Source organism: Pteronotus mesoamericanus, unplaced genomic scaffold (genome assembly GCF_021234165.1).
Source record: "Pteronotus mesoamericanus isolate MK-2021 breed Mesoamerican mustached bat unplaced genomic scaffold, CSHL_Meso_final contig_75, whole genome shotgun sequence".
Taxonomy (NCBI): domain Eukaryota; kingdom Metazoa; phylum Chordata; class Mammalia; order Chiroptera; family Mormoopidae; genus Pteronotus; species Pteronotus mesoamericanus.
Window position 1 is genome coordinate 6,037,016 of NW_026555249.1, and position 21,193 is coordinate 6,058,208.

A 21,193-nucleotide genomic window follows, 5' to 3' on the forward strand; every position below is an offset into this window, starting at 1 on the left:
GAAAAATAAATCAGAAACTTCTGGCTAAAATGACCAGCTCTTCCCTTTCCTGCTTTTTAGGCTTACCCCGTACTCATGTGTTTTAGAAAGGAGATAAATGTGTGTTTTAGAAAGGAGAGCCACAGTTTCGGATGACATAGGAACACGACCAGTGCCTGGAAGTTAGAGTCTTATTTGAAGAACACCTTGAAATAATGATATATTTAACTGGGTCACATCAACTAAAAATATTAGATTAAGCAGTGTTAAAATTAGAAGCACAACTATCTGTCCTTATATAATCAGCTATTTTTAATTATACTTGTTGGTATTTTGTGCATTTTATCTGTAAGCCTAGTGACTGCTGAAGTTTTTGATAAAATATGTGAGAAAATTATGAATTCAGAAAGGACTATCATTACTTTATTTTCTCAGCAGGATTCAATATTCTGCAAGAGCGTTCTTATAGCTGGAGCGTCCCCAGAATAGAGGAAATAAGTCATTTTCTGAACCAAGTTCTAATGAGAGAGGCAGGACAAAACAAAATCCCTCTCTCTCTGTCTCTCTCTCTCTCACATACACACACACACACACACGCACACTTGCATGTGTACACACCATTTATTAAAGCATGTACAGTGAAACCGTAAGTAACTGGGTCCCTCAGTAAAATGCATTAAGAGCCATCAAAGGCAGGTCGATTTATGCTGATAACGAGGATTCCATTTTGAAGTGCAATGTCTAAGAAAGTTCTCATTATAGGGTTGGATACTGAGTCCAGCTTCCTAACACTACACTTTTCTTGCCTTGTAATCATTACTGGCCTTCCACATAATTATCCTGAAACCCTGCAACTCCCAAATCGTCCACAGACACCACATCAGACCGCATTTATCAACGTACAGAAACAGCCTATAATGATGCTTCATTGCCACATGTGTCTGCAATTTTAACCTCCTATATCGCCTGCAATCCAGAGGTAATCTGAGAGGTCTCGGAATAGGAAAAATACAAATACTGCTGGGGTGGGGGGGGTCAGTGACTAACAGGGCACATGGAGGGGTTCTGGGTACAAGCAGCAGAGGAGGGCATTTGGTCTCTAGCCGCATCTGTTTCTTTATTAGCATGAAGGTAAAATGAGCGTGTTCTGTTTGTGGAAATTTACTTAGCAGGCTATACAATTATGATATATGGTTTTCTCTGCACATGTTATACTTCAGTCAAAAGTTACACAGGGTAGGACAAAAGTAGGTTTACTGTTCCTGTGAAAAATAATAAACAATTAATAAACAATAATACAAAAATGAACTCTGTGCCTCCGCTACTGAGAACTGTAAACCTGCTTCTGCCTGTGTGTTTTTAACGTGTTTGTGTGTGTGTACATGCTAATCACTAATCCTGATAATTATATCCATTTGCTATGTTACAAGCAACAGTATTAACCCTGGTACTTGCTTATTAACATAGGATGTGGCCGCCCTCCTGTCCAGATAGTTTTGGTTCCTCCCCTGGTCATCGAAGATAGCAAAGTGAACGGGGTAGGAGCCAACACATTGTCAGGAAGAGAAGAAGGTACATATTAATGAATATGAGGCTTTAATAATCTGGAGCATTTAGATGAATGGCCTTGAAAACAGATTTGAGTAATTGAGACGTTTCCTGGTGACTTCATGTCCTCAAGAGCAATAAAATTAGGTAATGTATACTGTTGCTAAGGATGGGGAAATTTTAGAAACCTTTCCCCAAGATCAGTTAAACAATTTGCTGCTTAAAGGTGAACTTGTTGTAAAATTGTGTTACTCCGACAATGATGAAAAACAGAGGTGTCATCGTACTGCCCTTTAGGGAGGGTCTTTTGGTTAGGCTGTGTTTAATCAGGATTCCATTTAAATAAGTCACCGCATTCCCAAGTCTTTGCATAGGATCAAAGTTTCACGGTAATATGAAATCATCTGCAAAGTGGATTGTGACGGTAGAGATGCATTAAGCATTAATGGCTGCACAAAAGCACAAATAGCTGGTGTGATCCGAGCCGGGGAGGCTAAAGTAATAGACTGCTGGAGCTGCAGGGGGCCTCGGACACCATCTCGTTCAGTCCCCCCACTTGGCAGCACAGGAAATTCAGCCTCAGAGGGGCGAAACTGACTACCCAGAGGTGCCTTGCCAACGTAGGGTATCTCCATGTGCTGATCTGTCCGCGTTCACGCAGCCTCCGTCTCCAGAGCAGAGGTGTGGGATCACGCTGACTTGGGTTTGAATCGGTTTTCCTCTTGGATTTGCTATGTGGGTGTGATCCTGGGCCCCAGCGACAGTCTCCTGTGAAAAAACACTGGCTGGGCCATAACTCAGAGGTACAGACAGTAAGGTGCTGGGTGGCGAGTAGCCCAAGAAGACAACTCCCTAAGACAGAACTGAGGCAGGTAGGTAGCTGGCAGGTTCACTGACCTCTCCAGGGTGGAGACCTTCCCTCGGGCTTTGGCCCTCTCAGCCTCTGGGCCTGAGTGCTTAGGGTGACTGTGCTTTCCTTCTGCCTATAGCAGTGCCCTTTGCCCTTGGGACCTGCAGGCATGATTGGTGAGGCATTTGGGTGTCATTTCTTCTTCTAATGGCAAATTTAAACACACTGAGCATGTCCCGTACTCCCAAATGTCATTGAGGTCTGGAGCCTAATTGTGGGCTTTCTGTAATGCTATTTGTACCTGCCATCTATGGAGACAGTGATAGGACTCACCTCAGAAGGCTATTACGTGAATGAAAAGAGATGTAATGTATTGTATAAAAGTGGGTAATGAGATGCTTGGCGCACAGTACAGAAGTTGTGTACAACAGTTATTACTTAGCTACAACACAGCGATGGATAGGGCATTGATGTCTAGGAGCCTTGACGGTTGTTTAGGTTAGACAGGTTTTTTCTTTTCTTTTTTTTAATAGAGTATATTACTTTAAAATAATAACTTCAGTGAAAGCATTAAGGCAACAGAAAAAATTGATTAAAACACTGATTATTTAGGAAATGAATCTAGTTGGAACTTTTAGAGTATTGTTTTGTGAAAAGACACATATATAGTTGATTCTTACTTTTTACCAACCCTGGTCTTTGGATTGGGAGACCTGAGACCTAGCTTCTGTTACATTACTTAATAAAAAGCATCCATGAATAAATTATCAGACTACTTGGAGCCTCAGTTTCCTCACCATTAAAATGAGGTTGATAATAATACCTACTCACTGGGTGGTTATGGAGCTCAAGTGAGCGAAAGTAAGTGTACATGAGATGGCAAAAAGCATTGCTGGAGATGAAGTCGAAAGAACGGAAATCTTAAGGAGCTTGTTTACCTCTTTTCCAGTTTCCATCTTGCTGCTACAAAAGGACACGTGGAGTGCCTCAGGGTCATGGTTACACATGGCGTGGATGTGACAGCCCAAGATACTGCCGGTATGTGGTCTTTATCTCTCACATCAACAGGCCAGCACAAAAGTAGGTATCGCGAAGGTGATGCACAGTGGGAAAGAAGTGTACAGCTCACCGCCAGTGGCCGGGCTCTGACGTGGTTTCATCATTTGTGCCTTGACAGGTGTTTGCATCATGTATGTGGTCAGTTGACACTGCATGCTTCTTATCCCCCCCTTAGAAAACATCTTCTAAAATTATATGTAGGAACCAAGCTCTGTCCCTTACTGTTTGTTTTTATGAATCATGGTGTGAGATGACAAATGGAATGAGTGGTTTGGAAGCTCCTTTTGTGAGCCGAGATAGGCTGCGGACAGAGGCCGCGATCCTCACCTGCGCTAGCTGTCTTTGGGACTCGCCCTGTCTGTGTTTTAGCACGTCCAAATCAGCGGGGGACCAGAGGGATGGTTGAGAGGGAGGGAGGAGAGTAGGAAGGAGGGAAAAGAAGGAATATGCAGCACACACACTCCACATATGTATGTGCCCAGGCTCTACCCGCCAAAACTCAGATTCCGTTGTCCTGAGGTTGCCAGCCAACTGGTATTGTTCTTAAATCTCCCCGGGTGATTCTGATGTGAAGCCCGCGTGAACAAATGGTGAACAAAGCAGACGGAGAGAGAAGGTGGTGGAGCCTTATCGTTCATGGACATTGTTCTCCTGGAAAGAGCCACAGGGGTTCTGTCCCCACAGAGCATCAAAGCAGCTACTGTCGGCTTCTGTCTCTCTGTTGTACTTGAAAATCTTTGCCTTCTAATAAGGCTTCTCTTAGTTTTTACTAGAATATAAAATCAGTCTAACTCTATAGTTTCTTTCTCATCAATCCCTAATGGATGCCTTTTCCTCCCCCCAGAAACATTGGCCCACTCAGAACAGTTATTTAGGGGGTGGGGGTCAGTCAGTTATTGATAAGAATTATTATTCAAAATATGGGTGGAAAACTTGCATTTCAGAATTGTTTTACAAAGTCTGTGGCACATTTTTAAAATTTAAATATTCCCTCTGGTTGGGACTCTTTATTCTTTGAGTAAATTTGGTTTCCTAGGAGAGGCCCAGAGCCACTTGAAGTCAAGTCAGGTAAATGAGGTGCCACTGGGAAAACCATTTTGGGCCAAAAATAGGGAGCGGCTGAAGTGGTGGAGTGATTTTCCTGAGCAGTGCACAAAATGCTCCCAGAATGTTTTGAGAATTGGCAGTTCCAGTAGACAAACAAATGGCATCCTTAAGTGACTACCTTGGGGAAAATCTTGATTTATGTTGTAGTAGGTAAAGTCATCTTGAATCCCAAGCCCAGTTGTTTTGTTTTTAAAGTTCATTGTTGCCCTACATATAGAACAGAGGAATTGGCTAAAGTACCCCTGATGGGATGTTATGGCCACTTAAGTGAACAGGGCTTCCTTGAAGAAAATCACAACCTAAAAGAATGAGCTCGAAGTGAGTAAGTCAGAGCTGTAGTACAGTTTTGTTGTGTTGTGTTGGACGTTAAGAAATAAATTTTAGACAGGAGCCTAGTTATCTCCATTATAACCAAGCATCTCCTCTTCCCCATCTGTTTATTATAAGGGAAAATATGTTTCTCTAATGTGTGCTCATTGGAGAAAACTGGGGAAGTGCAGAAAACTGTAAAGAAGATAACCAGTGCTCGCTCCCACGAAGAAACAAATTTTATTATGCTGCTATATTTCCTTCCAGGTTTTTCCTGGCACACTTTTACACAGCTGAAACCACATTATATAATAAATGACTTTCTACCACCCCTTTAAAAAACATTTTACCAGTATTATTTCCTGCATTAAAAGCTCCTAAGAAGCATGGCGTGGTTTGTTGGTTTTTTTTTTTTTTTTTTTCGTTTTGGTGGTTGCATAACACCATGTGGGTAGACTTTGCCTTTGCCACCAGAGCTTCACTCAGTTCACAAGAGCGTGGTGAGGTGCTGGGCAGTGAGAGCCAGGCAGCCCAGTGCAGGGCGCGCCTCCTGCCCGCTGAGGCGCCGCCGCCCCCCCAGAAGCAGCACCGGCGGCGGGGGAGGTCACTGCAGCCCATCCCGGAGGCTCCTCTGGGCCAGTCCCTGGAAACTGCCAGAATCCATGGCTTTCCACTCAAATAGAAAGTGGTGGAACCACAGCCTTAGGGCCCTGGAATGGCGTCCAGACGTTTGGTGAGTAGCAGACGTCTCGGGGCGGCCAGTCACTTCCCTGTCGCCCAGCATTGTTAGCCGTGGGGCCAGTACTTTGGTCCTTGGCTTGTTATTTTACTGCAGTCTGAATGCGGCACTGACTTCTCGTGGCTTCTTGAGAGCATGCAAGGCGAACACAGGAACAAAAGAAGGAAGACGCTGTGTGCAGACAATGGGTGTGTTGTGTTATCTAGACCAACGCTGCTCAGGCTTCTTTCTGTCACAGCAAAAAAGATAAGTGGACTGGCTCTTACTGCCCATGCCTGTGCCTTTCCTGTTGGCTGTGTCACCCACCCCCACCTCTCCCTCTCAACAAAGCACATCAGAGTCCAAGGGAAGGACAAGGACATCAGTCACTGGGACTTAGTGCTCATCGTTAATCCAAAACATTTGTTACGGAGGTTAAGGTATGAATTAAATGGCTCACTCTTACGGGAGCTGTCTTTTCAGTAAGCCTGCCTTAAGAATCACAGTATTGTTAACTGAGATACAGTTGTTTTTAATCCCACGCCCAGCGGGAACTGCTATGAAAATCCGTTACCATACACTCTAATGCCCTGTAGAGTTTCTGAAAAAAGCCTGCTTTCAAAATACATTACACTGACTCTTTTTATTCTTCTTATGCACAAAGTCTCTAGGATGGTCAAAAAGGTTCCTTTTCCTCCTTTTTAGTCTGGTGACTAGACTTAACGCTGTAGAAGCAAAGGGTTCTTAGCACCTATTTTTTAGCAACTGTCCGTCCCCGTGAAATGCTTAGAAGTCTGACGAGAGAATTGTTATGGATGCTTTACAAACAAACTTGAGAGCAAAGCAGAGCCAGAAAAGAAGGCCTTGGGTGTCGCCGCCCTGCACCGCCCACAGTCAGACCGCTGGCGATGGCCTCGGAGCGCAGGGGAGATGACGGCGGGCGTCTCGGCGGTGGCCGGCACACGGCCCGCGCTCACCGCTCTCGCTCCTGTGCTCCCATGGCTGTGGCTGCTTCCCGGTCACCTTCATTCTCTTTTCCACGCGGGCTTTCGGAGAGGTTTTGCATCTTCACAAAAAAGAAAAAAGTATTTGACAATCACCCAGCCAACTGCTCTCATTGTACAAGTCAGAAAAGGAAAGCCCGGAGACTTGAAGCAGCTCATGACTTAAGCTTTGGGTTGTTTTTTTTTTTTTCCCCATTCTTTAATGACCTGTTCTCCAAATGGCATCCCAGGCAGACAGGGTCAGCTGGGAGAGTCGGCTCCGAGCTCAGCACACCCTCTCTGAACTGGGCCTGCGGTGTTTGTCCAGCATCTTTCATTGCCTTGTTTGCTCCTGTTCTCCACAGATGTAAGAACTGGCATTTCTGTCTGTTTCCTTAGAAAATACTTCTCCGAGACAAATGGTGGGCTTGGGGGAGGGGGCAGGAGGGTGGGCAATGCCTGCATTCAGCACTCCGGGGTGTGAGATGGGATTAGAAAGAAGTTCTAACGGAAGATGACAGAAGACCAAGGCATCTTCTGTTTGTTAGTAGTGCCTCTCTGAAGCCTTCGCTCTCAGGCTCCCTTTATTAGCGAGAATGTATGCGTTCGATGCAGTGTGACAGGGTGATGTGAACAAGGCAGAATTTTCTCTCTCCATTGAAAGTCCCACGTTGGCATGACAGCTCTGCCCCACACTTCTGTTCCTCCACCATCCAGGGTGTCACCGTGGTCCCAGTGGCCCAGGCTGGCCCCCCGCGTGCAGCCCAGCAGCAGGCAGAAAGGGGAAAGGCAGACAGAGGCACCGAGTGGCTACACTCAGATCTCACTGGGCTGAAGTGTGACGCCGGCCGTATGGGAAGGAAGCTGGGGAGCTCTGGGCAGCACCTGGCCCAGCGAAAAGACTGGGCTGGAAAAGGAGGTAGAAACAGAGACTGTGAAGGATGACATGCAGTTTCTGTCATTCTCCTGTATCTTACATTTTCTCTGATCCCTTGGCACACTTGACATTCATCGTAACACTTCTTTTCTCACAGAAGAAGAGAGACTTAGGAGAGTGAGAGGGAGATACTGAAATATCGTATCACAGAGGGTCCTCAAAAAACGGGAGAACGTGGGAGCCCTTACTCTTCCCTAGGGTCCCCACAGGCCGGTTCGGCTTTTGTTTTGGTTTCTGGGGGGCCTTTCATTCCGTTACACCCCTTTTACTCCCACTTAACTTTGACACCATGTGAAGATAAGAAAGGTAATGTGTGTTTTGAAACTTGGGCATTTTGGAGGATGGGTCATTTAAAAGGTAACTGAAAATTATAGCCAGAAGTGTATTTCATATTTCAACTTAGATAAAGAGAAACCAAAAACAGGTGTATGATGTATGATGCTTTACTTGCTATTGACTCGTGTGTGGGAGGTCAGAAGGGCCAGACATACAGAGACAGCATAGCCCGGCTGTGAAAATGTTTCAGATGATACGTAAACATGCAGAAAAATCTTTTGATTCGTTATAAAACATAATGCAAGTCTGTACTGGGGAGATTAAGATAATTTCATAATTATTTAATAAGAATAGTTACTATAAATAAGTCTTTTACACTGTGATCTTGTCTCTCCTGAGAATATAACAAGGTGGATGAACTTACGGTTCAGTAATGAACATTTGACGTAAAGATGGGGCTTTCTAAGAATCTATATTTAAAGTTGTAAATAAGAACCAAATAAATTCATACTTTTGTTGTTTATATTCAGCATTCTGATACTCCAATTTTTAGGAAAATGTTTTAAACCTTACCTGGTTGAGTATTATTTAATTCTTTTTATTTTTCTAATTGTGTGTCTTATGATCGGAAACAGTCGTTTCTCAAACTTTGGCTTTTTGCTATGTGTCAGCCATATCTTTCTGTGCTGTGATTTCGTTGGCTTTAAAATTTTCCACATGCCCTTCAAGAGGGTGTTCTGGTCCCATCAGTAATGCCTCTGTTATGTCAGTGAATTCCTCTGTTTTCTCCAGTGATCTTTAAGAACTGAACGCGTGGTTGTTGTCTGAGGTAGTCTGGGGAGAGGTGTTCCCTGGCCTTAATGGCTCGGCCATTCTTCTTGAACTCTCTTTCCATCATAAGACGCTTCGACCACCTGGAATAGCCCGCAGCTCTCGCCTTGTAAGTAACACTGGTCTTTTCATTTACAGGCCATGCTCTGCGGTAATGCACTTGCATTAGGATTGCCCAGTCAACTGCCTGTGGGGGAATGGCTTCCTGATAGTCCAGACAGGTCCACAGCTGAATGGGGCCAGACGTATGCACTGTCTCGTTACAGTGAGATTCTGTCACTAATATATATTCTCTCCAGAAAATTTTGCATATGGAAAGAGAATTTTGTTTTAATGTTAGCAGTGAGAAGCATCCCACTTCAGATATTATTGTCCAGGGAATGATGCATCATTCGAATTTTGAGACCATTTTAAGTGAAAAATGCTTGAGTGCTGCTGGTTGGGAAAACATATCCCAGGGCCAAAGAATGAAAGATTCTTGTTTCTCTTGAAACACAGCACTTACTTCCAGGCATGACTAGAACCCTTGGGGTTAAATGAAAGCCTGTAGATTATTTTCCGACAAGTTGTTTAAATCTCCCTCCTGTCCTGTCTGTGGGGCGCTGTGCCTTTTTGCAGTGGGTGCTGTTTATGTGAAACAGCCTTTGTCCGCGGCATAGACACAGTTCACGCAGGCGTACAGGACACGAGTGGTCTCGGCCTACCATCAGGATGGCTTCCCGAAGTTCATCTGCAAGGCGTTTGTTTAAAATGCAGTATGGGTTCGTCCTTAGAAACGATGGTTGGGAGCCAGGCTAGCCCCCCAGAACCTATTTAATGCATAGTGTAACTGAACTCACAGCACGATGAGCCACAGCCTGGAAGGAGGGGGCCTCGTGCAGAAGAGGAGGGAGGGGAGGGAAGATCTTTGTCTTCCTGCTTCCATGGGTCTCATTCCCCTCATTTCCTAATCTTCCTCGTTGTCACCTGTTCAGGAGGGGATGGAGGGGTCCCTGCTTCTCAGTGTCCCACCCTCTTTGCAACCCCTTAGCGTCTCTCAGTCCAGCTCAGATCAGAAAAAAAAGAATCCGACCTTCTGACTTTACACATGTTTTTGTGCAGCTCACTGGGGTCCTATTCCTCTAATTTTTAAATATGGCATCTTCTAGACATGATTCTCTAATAATTAGTGAATTTCTGGTCAGAAAGGAGAAATGGTATTTGGAGACTGGAACAATATATAAAAGAAATTGTTCCTCTAAGCTGGTGATTCTCAACCTGGGGCGATTCTGCCCCACCCCCACCTCCACAAATCGGGATACTTAGCAACGTCGGGAGACATTTCTGATTGTCCCAACCGGATAGCTAGTGGGTAGAGGCAGAGATGTCGCCTAACATCCCAGAGCGCACGGGCCAGCCCCCTACAATCTAGAAAGGCAGTAGTGCTGAGGCTGCGCTGTTTCCCTGGGGGGTCTTGGTCAGATAGTTGGGGAAATGCAGGATTTAAGAGTTTACTAGGTCTGTTGGGTTGACTGGCAGTGGTGATTTTGGTCCCCTTCCCCCAAAACCTCTCCCCAGACACTTGTGATGAACATACCCAATAATTCACACTAACAAGCCTGTATTGGGAGCCTGCTATGTGCCAGCAGGGTCATAGGCACTAGGGGTACAGGAGGGAATAACACACAACAACCCCTGTCATCGCCGAGTTTGTATTCTAGTGCGGAAAGGAGAACAGGACACTTTGTAAATACGTACGTCTGCGTAGAGAGAAAGGGGGCACTGGGAGGAGTGTTGGAAAGTGTGCAGCGCCACCAAGAACAGACGTGAAGCCAGGAGAGGGGATCAAAAGGGCTGGGGAGGAACTGGAATTTTAAGTGGGGAGGTCAGGAAAGTCTCACTCAGAATGGTTCAGTGGCATTGGCGAGAGGTGAGAGAGCAAGCTGGGTGGTTAGCCTCGAGCAGGAGCATTCAGGTGAAGCAGAGAGTAATTTCTAAAAGCCCTGGGCTGGGAGCCCCGTGGTCTGGTAGATTCCAAGGCCCCTCGTCCCTAGAAATTATTCTCTAGGCCCATTAGGCCGAGAGAACAGATGGGTGTCGTGTTAGCATTTCCTAAAGTTTCCTGTCCACAGAAACATCAGAGAGCCTCATATCGGGGCTGTGCTCTTCAAGAAAATGTTAAGAAATGCTACTTTAATAGCATGTAGTTGTTTTATAATGCATTTCCTTCTTCTGCATAACTTTGAATCTCTGAGACCTTGAGGTAATTTCCATTCAGGGGCTGGAGGGCATTTAGAAGAAAAGGGATTGAAGTGTGTGGGTGTTGGATGTGTTCCCTGTGGGCTTGCAGGCCGCCTTCATTGGGTCCCCGGGCCTGTGGCATTCACAGCCCGTGACTGTGGACACAGGATCTTTGGCGTGTATGTTGACCGTGGAAAGCGCACTTCTCCGCGGCCTGGTGTGAGCGCCGCCAGCTCAGCCCAGAGCTTGCCGGTGCCCCAAGGGGACGGCGCTGGAGCAGGCCCCGAATGATTAGCCTCGGGCAGGGTGCCCTGTGTTCTCCCAGTTCTGCCGCCCTGAACTTCAGAGATAAGGAATTGAGGCCTGACTTTGAAGAACAACAATCCCATCTTTGTTGGAGAACAATTTATTTCCTCATAGTTGTCTTCATTACAGAGATAAGAGATTGAAAATGTGTGGCTGTTTTTTTTTTTGTTTTTTGTTTTTTTCATTTTTGTTTTCTTAAATCTATTTAGGACACAGTGCTTTGCACCTCGCAGCCAAGAACGGCCACCATGAGTACATCAAGAAGCTCCTTCAGGTAAAAAAAGGACAACAACTTAAAACTATACACATGTCACTTTCAATGTTTAAAATAACCTTATCTGTAAAAGATCACACTCTCCCTCTCCCTTCCTCTCTCTCTCCCTCTCTATTCCCCTTTCTCTCTCTCCCCCTTTCTCTCTCCCTTTCTCTGTCTCTTGTCTTTCCCTCCTTCTCTCTCCTTTAAATGCTATGCTAGAACCTGGCTCCTTCAGAAGCTTCATTATTGAAATGCCAGCCCAGGAGAAGACTATTTCTATAGCAATCACACTAGTAGAGAATTTGGAGGGTCTTCCTGGCGTCCAGCCTTTTTCTTTCCATTTTTCAGCTCCTCTTTTTCTTTTCTAAAGAACTTGGGCCCTTTAAATAGTCAGTTAAAAAAACACTCGGCTATAAAAAAAGAAAATCTTACCTCTTGCGACAGTATGGATGGACCTGGAGAACATTATGCTAAGTGAAATAAGCCAGTCAGAGAACGACAGATACCATAGGAGCTCACTCGTACGTGGAATCCAATGAACAAGCTGAACTAATAAGGAAAATGGGGACAGACTCAAAGACGGGGAACAGATGACAGCTAGTGGGGTGGGGGAGGGTAGGGGGTAGAGGGACTGAGCAAAAAGGAAAAAGGACTCATGGACATGGGACAACAGTGTGCTGAGTGCTGGGGCGGGTGTAAGGGGACTAAAGGGTAATGGAAAACAATACAATGAAGATTAAATTTTAAAAATTTAAAGAGTTTTCTGTGATGTTGGGGATTCTTATAAATAGGCTGTCCCGTGTCCTAGCCCTCTCTCTTGCAGTCATTAGTAGAACACAGCGCTCCTTGCAAAGCAGAATTCCAACCATTATTTCCTTGTACGTAACTCGATGAGCTTTCAGTTCTTAAGTTCTTGGTTTTATTCTTCTGTATAATTTTAAGCTAACTCCCTGGTTTGACAGTCTTGCCAGGAAGCTTATAATGATCACTTAGGGTGCCGACTTCCGTAAATCTTTATAAAGATGAATGTTTAATGAAATCCCTATAGCAGCCCTTACCGTAACATCCAGCTGTTGCCAGTCAGAATGCAAGCTGGCTGGTTTCAGGAACAGCGCGGAGCAATAAAATACATGTTTGGAGTACTGTCTGTTCTGTGGGGCTGTGGAGCACTGTCGGCGACCCAGCATCTTGCTTTAATTTGACTTTACAATTCTAATGCAGAAATGCGGCCACGTTCTTCGGCTTGTCCTGCTCTGCTGATCACACAGCTTCTTGTCTTGCGTTACATGATGCAAGCTACCGCCAGGGCCGGGATGCTTAACCTTCACAGGTCTTCGCCACGAAATTCAAGAAAAACAGGTCAACATCTGTGATGCTCATTATTTTTATGATGAGGCTTCTCCCTGAAAACGGTTCACATTGAACTGTTCTCATCCACCTTCTCGGGGACTGGATGGGCATTCTGGATAAATGAGAGTCGCTGACCTGCCCAGGTTAGCACCAGCCTCCATACTCTCGGTCTTACCTCAATTATTAAAACACAGCGTGTGCTCTAAATCTCCATTGCCCACCCCCACCCCACCCCACCCCCGCGCCTCCGCGCCCTCCCCTCCCCCCGGCTTGGCTATCCAGACTCTGCATCTGGCTCTGATTTTAAGGAAGAATGAACTTGACAAGCTAGAAATCCTCGTGGGCAAGGACCAGATATTTCAGCCTCTCGTGTAATCTTATATCTGGTTATGCAAATAGATTGGTTTTTCTCTGGAATCTTTGAAGCCTTTAAACAGTTCCTTGTGCTGTTCTAAAATTAGGCCGAGGCATGGCAAGTTGGAACTTGAGCTCTATTCTTCTCGCCACTAAAATGTCGCAGACAGACATTTCACTCTTAACTGGCCTGTTCTTGCCGTTCCGAACTTACAAGTTTTCTGAAAGCTATTTCTGGAATAGTCGTTAAAACCTGAGGCTTTGATGTCCTCCTAACGGGCTGTTTCCTTTGGGTCCTGTGCCTCTCTAGGTAGTCCTTTACCTCCCCTCTTGACAACCCATGCCTTCTGTGATGTGACCTCCCTGGCTACCCCTCACCCCTGCACCCTCTGCATTTATGCCTCTCTCTGGGCGTTCTAGACCAAGGCTCTTACTACCTGTCTGGGGGAGATACTTGCCTTCTCCAGTGGCTGTCATTTTAAAAGTCTACCCTACCTCCTCAAGGCATTGAGTGCAAATAAAGCCTTGTGAAACTTCAAATTCAAATGAGCTCTCTCCCTTCCCTGGTAGCTGCTCTCCTACTTCCCTGCTTCTTCTAACAAGTGTCCCCTGGGGCACTTGTGCCAAGCATTGAGTATATTATGTACTCAGGAATACGGCAGCCCTGTCCTGATGGAGCTCACAGTCTGGCAAACCAAGTACACAAGGTACACAAAGACACGCTACAAATTGCACAGCACTGAAAAGAAACTAACAGGATACTTGAGAGAGGAGTGAAAGGTCGTGTTCAGAGAAGGCTTCAGGGAGGAGATGCTCATTAAGCTGAGGATTCAGCAATGCAACGGGCCAGGGAGAAAGCACTCCAGGCAGACACAGCGGCAAGTGCCAAAGGCCTAAGGTAGGAAAGGCACCAGTCGGAGAGGAAAGAAAGCCACTGCGTGGGCCTGGGGCAGAGCATGGGAGGGAGAGAAATAAAGGTGCCAGGTATGGGCCTTGAATGGCACGGTGGGCATAATTAATCTGAGTACAGTGTGCACCTGGAAGAGCTTCTAAGTAAAGAGCGACTGTTTTAAAAGGCCAGTCTAATTGTATAGAGAGTTGGTTAAATGGGGAAAACTCAGAATCATTGAGACCTGCTAGGAGGGAGGCCATCCTACCTGTTGAGGTGAGAAGGTGCCGGTTCACACCAGGTTGTCATGGAGAAACCAGACAGTAGAACAAAGATATGTTTTTTTGGAGCAGAATTGACATAGTGGAAGGAGGAGGAGGAGAAGAAATCGGAGATGATTCAGTAGTTGTTGGCTCATCGACTAGATTGATGGATGAGAAAGTGTCGGAGGATCAGGCTGGGGGAGGGGAAGAACCGGAAGACTTGGCTGTGCCAGGCTGGAGGCACCTGTGAGACAGCAAGATGGCAGGGGGAACCAGGCAGTAGGTTATCAAGCCTGGTGCTCAGAGACGGCCTCTCTTGTGCAGAGATAAGAACACAGGCTCCAGTTCAGCCTGTCGAGGTTCAAATCCTTGCTCTGCTGCTCACTGTGACCTGAACTCATTATTAACATCTTTGTAGCTCAGTGTCCTCATCTGAAAATGGGGTTAAATAATAGTGCCCAACAAGGGCTGTTTGGAGCCTTAAAACAGTTCTTAGAACAATGCCTGGCACATCACAGGAAGTATTTACATGATATCATCACTGTTATTGTTAAGATGTGCATTTGGGAGGCATTAGATTGTAGATGTGGATGAGATGACCGTGGAAGAGCGTAAGAGAGTGCGCCAAGCAGCCCAGGGTTTTAGGTCTGGCTACGGAGGAGGAGCAGCCCCAGCGGTGGGAGGAAAACCAGGGCTGGAAGGGCCGGGCCGGGTCGGGGAGCGGGGTGTGGAGCGCTAGAGAAGGGGGTGCAGGCTGCGGGTCAGAGGTCAGGCCGAGGAGGACGAAGGCAGTCGCCGTCACTGGAAACGCCAGGATTGTCGGTGACTTTGGCTAGGACCTTCCTCTGGAGTCTTGAGGGAAAGCACCTGACTGTGGGTTTGGGACCGAATGGCAGGTGAGGAAGCGTGGACTGTGTGTGGACAATTCTTAAAAAGTGGGTTTTGTAAAAGGGACAGAGAATTGGGGCTGGAAATAGGTGGGGGGGGCGGTGATTGCGTCAAGAAGAAAAATCGGAGAGCATGGCTGCCAGCCGGTGGGGATGACCCGGTGGACGGGAGCATGGTGGTACGGTCGGGGACAGGAGGAGGTGGCGGGAGCAGCAGCCCGCGCCTTGATTACTTGGAGACGAGTCTTCCGCTGCCTAAGAAACGACAGGCCCCTGAGACATGGCGAATGGGGCCCATTTGTGCTTACACTCTTCCCAGTAAGTCCCATCGTACCTTGCAGGAAAAAGAGGAACTGACTTGAACTGAGCTTGATTGTATGGATTTGTCTATGTTTGTCTCGCAGTCTAAGTGCCCGGCCGAAGGCACGGACAGCTCTGGGAGGACCGCTTTGCATTACGCAGGTAACTCTCATCCTCTCATTTCTCTTCGGCCTTAAGACCCGCTAACTTTTCATTTTCCTGGCGCAAGCCATTGAACCTACATATTATATTGTTCCTGATGCTGTTTTTTGTCATTATTCTTAGCCAGCCCCATTTTTTTTTCAGTTTGCACAGTGTTTAGAGTTACCAAGGAATAAGTCTAGAATTCTTCAGTCGCCTGCCAAACAACTAGTAAAACTTGTCTTGGTTGTATTTGAGTTAATTTAAGGTTCTTGTTTCAACTAAGAGATATTCATAAGCCTTTGAATTCAAGTAAGGGGCAATACAGATATTTTCTGCTTTGGTGATCATTCAGAACATCAATCATCAACATTTTGTTTTACCGTCTGTTACACAGTGTCTGTTGCACTTGAGTGACAATATGTTGACACTGAACCTGGGGATGATTAGATTTATGAACTTCTTTTAGGGCTAGTTGTGGAAAAGCTAAATCAAACGTTTGCCTATGGGCAGTGGCTGGCTTTCAGGCTGGCTAGCCCTGAAATTAAACAGTAATTGAGAACACCTCTTACTTCTCCTCCCCGGTGCCATTTCCCTTGAGTGCAGCCAGAGTGAACAGAGGCAAACTGGGCAGAATTTCAGCTTCTTCCCAGGAGCATGTGATGCCCAGGTTGTGAGAGCAGCTTTTGATCGGGTGTGGTGTTCTGTCTTCTCTCCTCAGCGGCACAGGGCTGCCTTCCAGCCGTGCAGGTTCTGTGCGAACACAAAAGCCCGGTAAACCTCAAGGACTTGGTAAGTACCAGGCGGCCATACGAGGTGGCGGTGCACACTAGTGTCTAGAGCACTGGCAGTCACTGAGACGTGAGGGATCTCAGTGTTTGGCAAATTCAGTGGCTTTTCAATTGAGCTCCTCTTCTGCAAAATGGGTGGAAGTATTATCCCCCGTTGGTCCCTACATCATAAGTAACATATTTTGCAGCATGCACTTCCCATATATGTGTATTTATACATAAGGATATGTATATGGGCTGCCATCAACTTAAATACCAATAAGACTGAGTTTCTTGATTTTTAAAAATTAAAAAATAAGTCTAAGTAGAAGTCGTATGCCTTTCTTTGGGCACCCCATGTGTATCACCGGGGTACTGCTGCTTAGGGTTCTCCAGCTGTGAAGACCACTTCTAGCCTCTTTTAACCTCCCTGAGCCCTTTGGAGAATAAATTTACATGCCCATTGCCCCTGCTTGCAGGGTTCAGTTCCCTGCTGTTGCATGGGAATGGATATGTGCACACTTAGACCTCGTGGAGATGCTGTGAAGTGAGCATATGGAATCTGTGAATAACTTCCCACTCCCTGAATCTCAGTACCTTATAGCCAGAAAGTACCGTACCTTCTGAGAGAGAATTTTTTTAGAAATGTCTGAAATTCTGCTTTAATAGGAAACTTAATCCTCAAGCAGCAATTGTATTGTAACAAGTCCCCTTGTTAAAATAATGGGAGATGTTGTAAGTGATCTTTTTCCTTTGCCTATTTGAGTGAATACATCTACCCTAAAAATTACTGTGGACCCGTTTGGAGGGCATGTTCAAGGAAAGGGCAGAATCAAAGCCCCTCAGGTGGTTTGTGCCATTTGTATCGGTCCCTCTTCACCATGGGGTTATGCAGATAATCACCTATATATTCTAGTATTTTTTAATTTGTTCTTATTGTCATGTTTAGATTCTTTAGGTATATGAGTTGGGGGCCTGATTTTCTTTTTTTTCCAAACGAGTTGCCAGTCGTCATATTGTAACATAATAAATCATTTTCCATCCATCTCTTCATCTAGTCATGTGTCAGTAATACACAAACTCTAAATTTATATTATGTTTTTTTTAATCCTCACCCTAGGATATGCTTCTTGATTTTAGAGAGAGAGGAAGGGGCGGGGCGGGGGAGAGGAAGGGGCAGAGGGGGAGAGAGAGACAGAGACAGACAGAGAGAAACGCGGATGTGAGAGAGAAACATCAATCAGGTGCCTCCTATTCATGCCCCAACCGGGGATCAAACCAGCAACCTAGGGGTGTGCCCTGATTGGGAATTGAACCCTCAGCCTATTGGTGCACAGGAAAATACTCCAACCCACTGAGCCACCTGGCCAGGGCTATGCTATGTTTTGATACGTAGTAAGATTATGAAAAAGTATGTTTTCCAAGAAGACAGTAGTGTCCTGGCAGGATACATGTAGTCCACTCAGAAGAGCCTGCTCTGAGGGCGGTGACCTCCTCATGCCTTGTGAAACCAGGCCTTCACTTCCTCAGAACCATCCACCAGTACACCTGGTGCATGTACTTGCCTGGAGCCTTTGCATGCTTTGTGTTCTGCGCGCTCTCACGTCGTCACCGGCCTGATGGCCCAGTGAACACGAGCAACTCCAGAGACTGAGGGGCTCCTGCGGAAAAGCTAACGGGGAAAGTCCCTGAGAAGAGTTGTCCTCAGATGTAGGAGCAGCCCAATTGGACGCACTGTCATGAGGGGTCAAATGTCAGACCAAAAGGGCAATCCAGGAATAAATGTAGAAAGAACAGGGACCTTTCCCTTTCTCGCAGTGGTATCTGTGTGAAAAATCGTAATCTGAATTCATCTCCTAGGATGGGAATATACCGTTGCTTCTTGCGGTACAAAACGGCCACAGTGAGGTCTGTCGCTTTCTTCTGGATCACGGAGCAGATGTAAATTCCAGGGACAAGAACGGAAGGTACCACAGCTTTACAGAATACCCACACTCTCTGAGACTCTTTCAAAATATCATAGCCGTAGTTTGGATCATTGGTTGTGAAGTGGTTTTAAGTTTGCTTTTTTTAATTTTCTGCCTTTTTTAATAATCAAGAATCTGTTTTGACTTTTAAAAAAATTTTTTTTTCCCCAGACCTCTGGGAACATCATTGAGTCTGTAATGAGATTATGAAATACTAAAGTGAACAAGCCATTTCCTGTGATTTTTCTTGCAAAATTAATTAAAAGTAGACATGTTGATTTCTTTTTGTAAAAAATCACCCTAATAATGTATAGGTAATTTGAAATGCCTAAGGTGAAAAAAACCCAAGATCTGTGCCAATCATATTAAATTCCATTATATTTAGAAGATTACACTTAGAAGATTGTGTCTGTGTTATTTGACCTATTATGACTTAATGTTTTGAATTAATCTGAGGTTTTAAAAAACACCTCCCTGATTTCATCTTGATAGCATTCCATTTTGGATCCCCTAGAAGCCGAAGGGTGGCAGTTTTGACTGCCCTGGCTCTTCCTTCCCGGTCTGAAGCCAGGGCGTGGGCCCCCGCATTGTGTCGGCACTAACGTGGTGTCCCCGTTTCTTTAGAACCGCTCTGATGGCGGCGTGTGAGACCGGCAGCTATAACATCGCGGAAGCCTTAATCAAAAAAGGTGCAGACCTCGCCCTTGTAGACTCGCTTGGACACAATGCCTTACATTATTCTAAACTCTCCGAAAACGCAGGAATTCAAAGCCTTCTGTTATCGAAAATCTCTCAGGATGCTGGTATGTGAAAGAAAAGAGCCAGTGTTGTTTTTTTTGTCCACTCCATTTTCCCCAAAGGATAAAGGAATTTGTGCAATATGATATATTTTATTATTCTTTTAAACATATTCTTGAAGAAAAATGAAGTGTTAAGTATTGAGTGTACTGTATGTGTATCCCCCCTACCCAAGGTGAATAAGAGTTATTATGGTTCTTACAGTTCTTTTTTCCCCCCGCTTTTTCCTCTATAGATTTAAAGACACCAACAAAACCAAAGCAGGTATTTATCTTTGGGGGAGGGGGTTTGTTTTTTCATCTTTGTTTGTGAGAATTTGAAACAGAATTTGAAAATGTTCCAGTTAAACCTTTCCGTGGTCCTAGAAAAGAGAGAAAGACTATGTTGAAAATGCTTAAGGAGCGAAATATCTTTAGAATAAATGTTTCGTCATTAGAAGGTGGTAAATGTTTTCTGAGTTTACCCTGTCTCAAAGCTTATAACTTTAAGCTTGCTACTTATATATTTATCTTTTTCTGAAATGTACTAATATTTCCTATTGTTGAGAAGGTGATGCAGTTTAAACTCTGAGAATGAATAACAATATTTTAAATACTTGTAATATCACATGGATTGCAGACCTATATCCCTGGCAACTTTAGATAGTTAATGAAAATAAGATAATTAGCTTTTCCTTTTAATTGAGGCTTTTTAAAAAAATGTCATTAGTGTCACGTAGAAACTGAGAAGTTTGCCCTGTGATTTTGGAGTTTTTTCCCTAAAAACAGTCACTATTGCTTACTTTATTATTAACGAGATGTTATGTTTGGCTGTTTATTTATACATCGGAGTTTTTGAAAAAATTATAAACACAAAACTCAGTACTGAATTTATTATGTACTAACTGTGTTACTTATTTATCCATAAACTTTAGAGCTGAGTTTCTGCCTTTCCCCGGTACTTACATTCTTTAAGTAAAGGAGTGGAAGTAATGCAAAATGGGGCAAGTTCCACTCACTGCTTTGTGTTCAGATGAAAGCTAGACTGTGAGTGCGTTCTGGGTTCTAAATTGTGGCAGGCAGCTCCTCACCCTCTACTTTCGCGGTTTTCCACGCCAGCTTAATCTGATTTTGTCTGGTGTCCTTTGTTTTCTTGCTATTAAGGCATGGGCTGCTGGAAGAAAACTTTGAGCATGCACATTGCTTATTTTTATGTTGGTAGCAGATTTCAGATCTTGATAAAGTAAGAAATGCATGAACTGTTGAGGTTTTTCTCATTGTTTGATGAAGCTATTTGCTCAGACTATGACTAACCTAACTAACCCACCTCCGTTCTTCGGACTGTGATAACTTTCAGCATGATCAAGTGTCTAAAATAAGCTCAGAAAGAAGTGGAACTCCAAAAAAACGCAAAGCTCCACCACCTCCTATCAGTCCTACCCAGGTAAAAACAAAAGCAACCCCACAGTGAACAAACATACAGCGGCAAAGTGATAGTTTTGTCATTTTGTGTTTGGGCCAACACGAAATGTTTTAGAATTGAACCTTGAACACACACGTAAAATTTTCTTCAGTGGTTTTACATTACAAATTGTGATATGAAGGATTTTGATTAGCAGTGTGGAAATAAGGTTGATTCTTATTTATTTCAAAACTGAAGAAATGAACAGTGTCTTTTTTAAATGTCTCAAAATCTCTGTGACAGAAACTTTTTCCTTAAGATAACAAGTTCATTTCCTTCCGGGGGTGTCCAGCCTATGGCCCAGGATGGCTGTGAATGCGGCCCAACACAAAATTATGAACTTCCTCAATACCTGTTTTTTGTTCATCAGCTTTCGTTAGTGTTCGTGTATTTAATGTGCGGCCCAAGACAACTCTCCTTCCGATGTGGCCCAGGGGTGCCCAAAGGTTGGACACCCCTGTAATAGAGCCCCATTTAACACCCCTAGTAGAGGCAGGAGAGTGGAGAGCTGGTGAGACGGTCTGTTGAAAATGAATTTTAGTGGGTTTCTTAAAACACTGGTAAAGCATATTTGCCTTTTTAATTACATTTAAGGTTGACTTAAAAGCAGCTTTCATTTCAGGTGACAGGGACTACTGCACAGAGGAGGAAGTGC

At 44.8% G+C, this 21,193-nt stretch overlaps 1 protein-coding gene across 5 annotated transcripts in view; it reads left to right on the forward strand.

Annotated features, from left to right (window-relative positions):
• RAI14 (retinoic acid induced 14) overlaps positions 1-21,193 on the forward strand; it is a 127,063-nt gene that overhangs the window by 93,367 nt on the left and 12,503 nt on the right. For 3 of the 5 annotated variants that reach the window (XM_054583926.1, XM_054583924.1, XM_054583925.1), the window contains 8 exons: positions 3,327-3,415; positions 11,333-11,397; positions 15,527-15,584; positions 16,285-16,355; positions 18,194-18,300; positions 18,925-19,103; positions 19,334-19,362; positions 20,434-20,520. In XM_054583926.1, the coding sequence (XP_054439901.1) occupies positions 3,327-3,415; positions 11,333-11,397; positions 15,527-15,584; positions 16,285-16,355; positions 18,194-18,300; positions 18,925-19,103; positions 19,334-19,362; positions 20,434-20,520 (685 nt within the window). The remainder of the gene's footprint in view (positions 1-3,326; positions 3,416-11,332; positions 11,398-15,526; positions 15,585-16,284; positions 16,356-18,193; positions 18,301-18,924; positions 19,104-19,333; positions 19,363-20,433; positions 20,521-21,193) is intronic. The other 2 variants (XM_054583927.1, XM_054583928.1) reach the window with 1 other exon arrangement.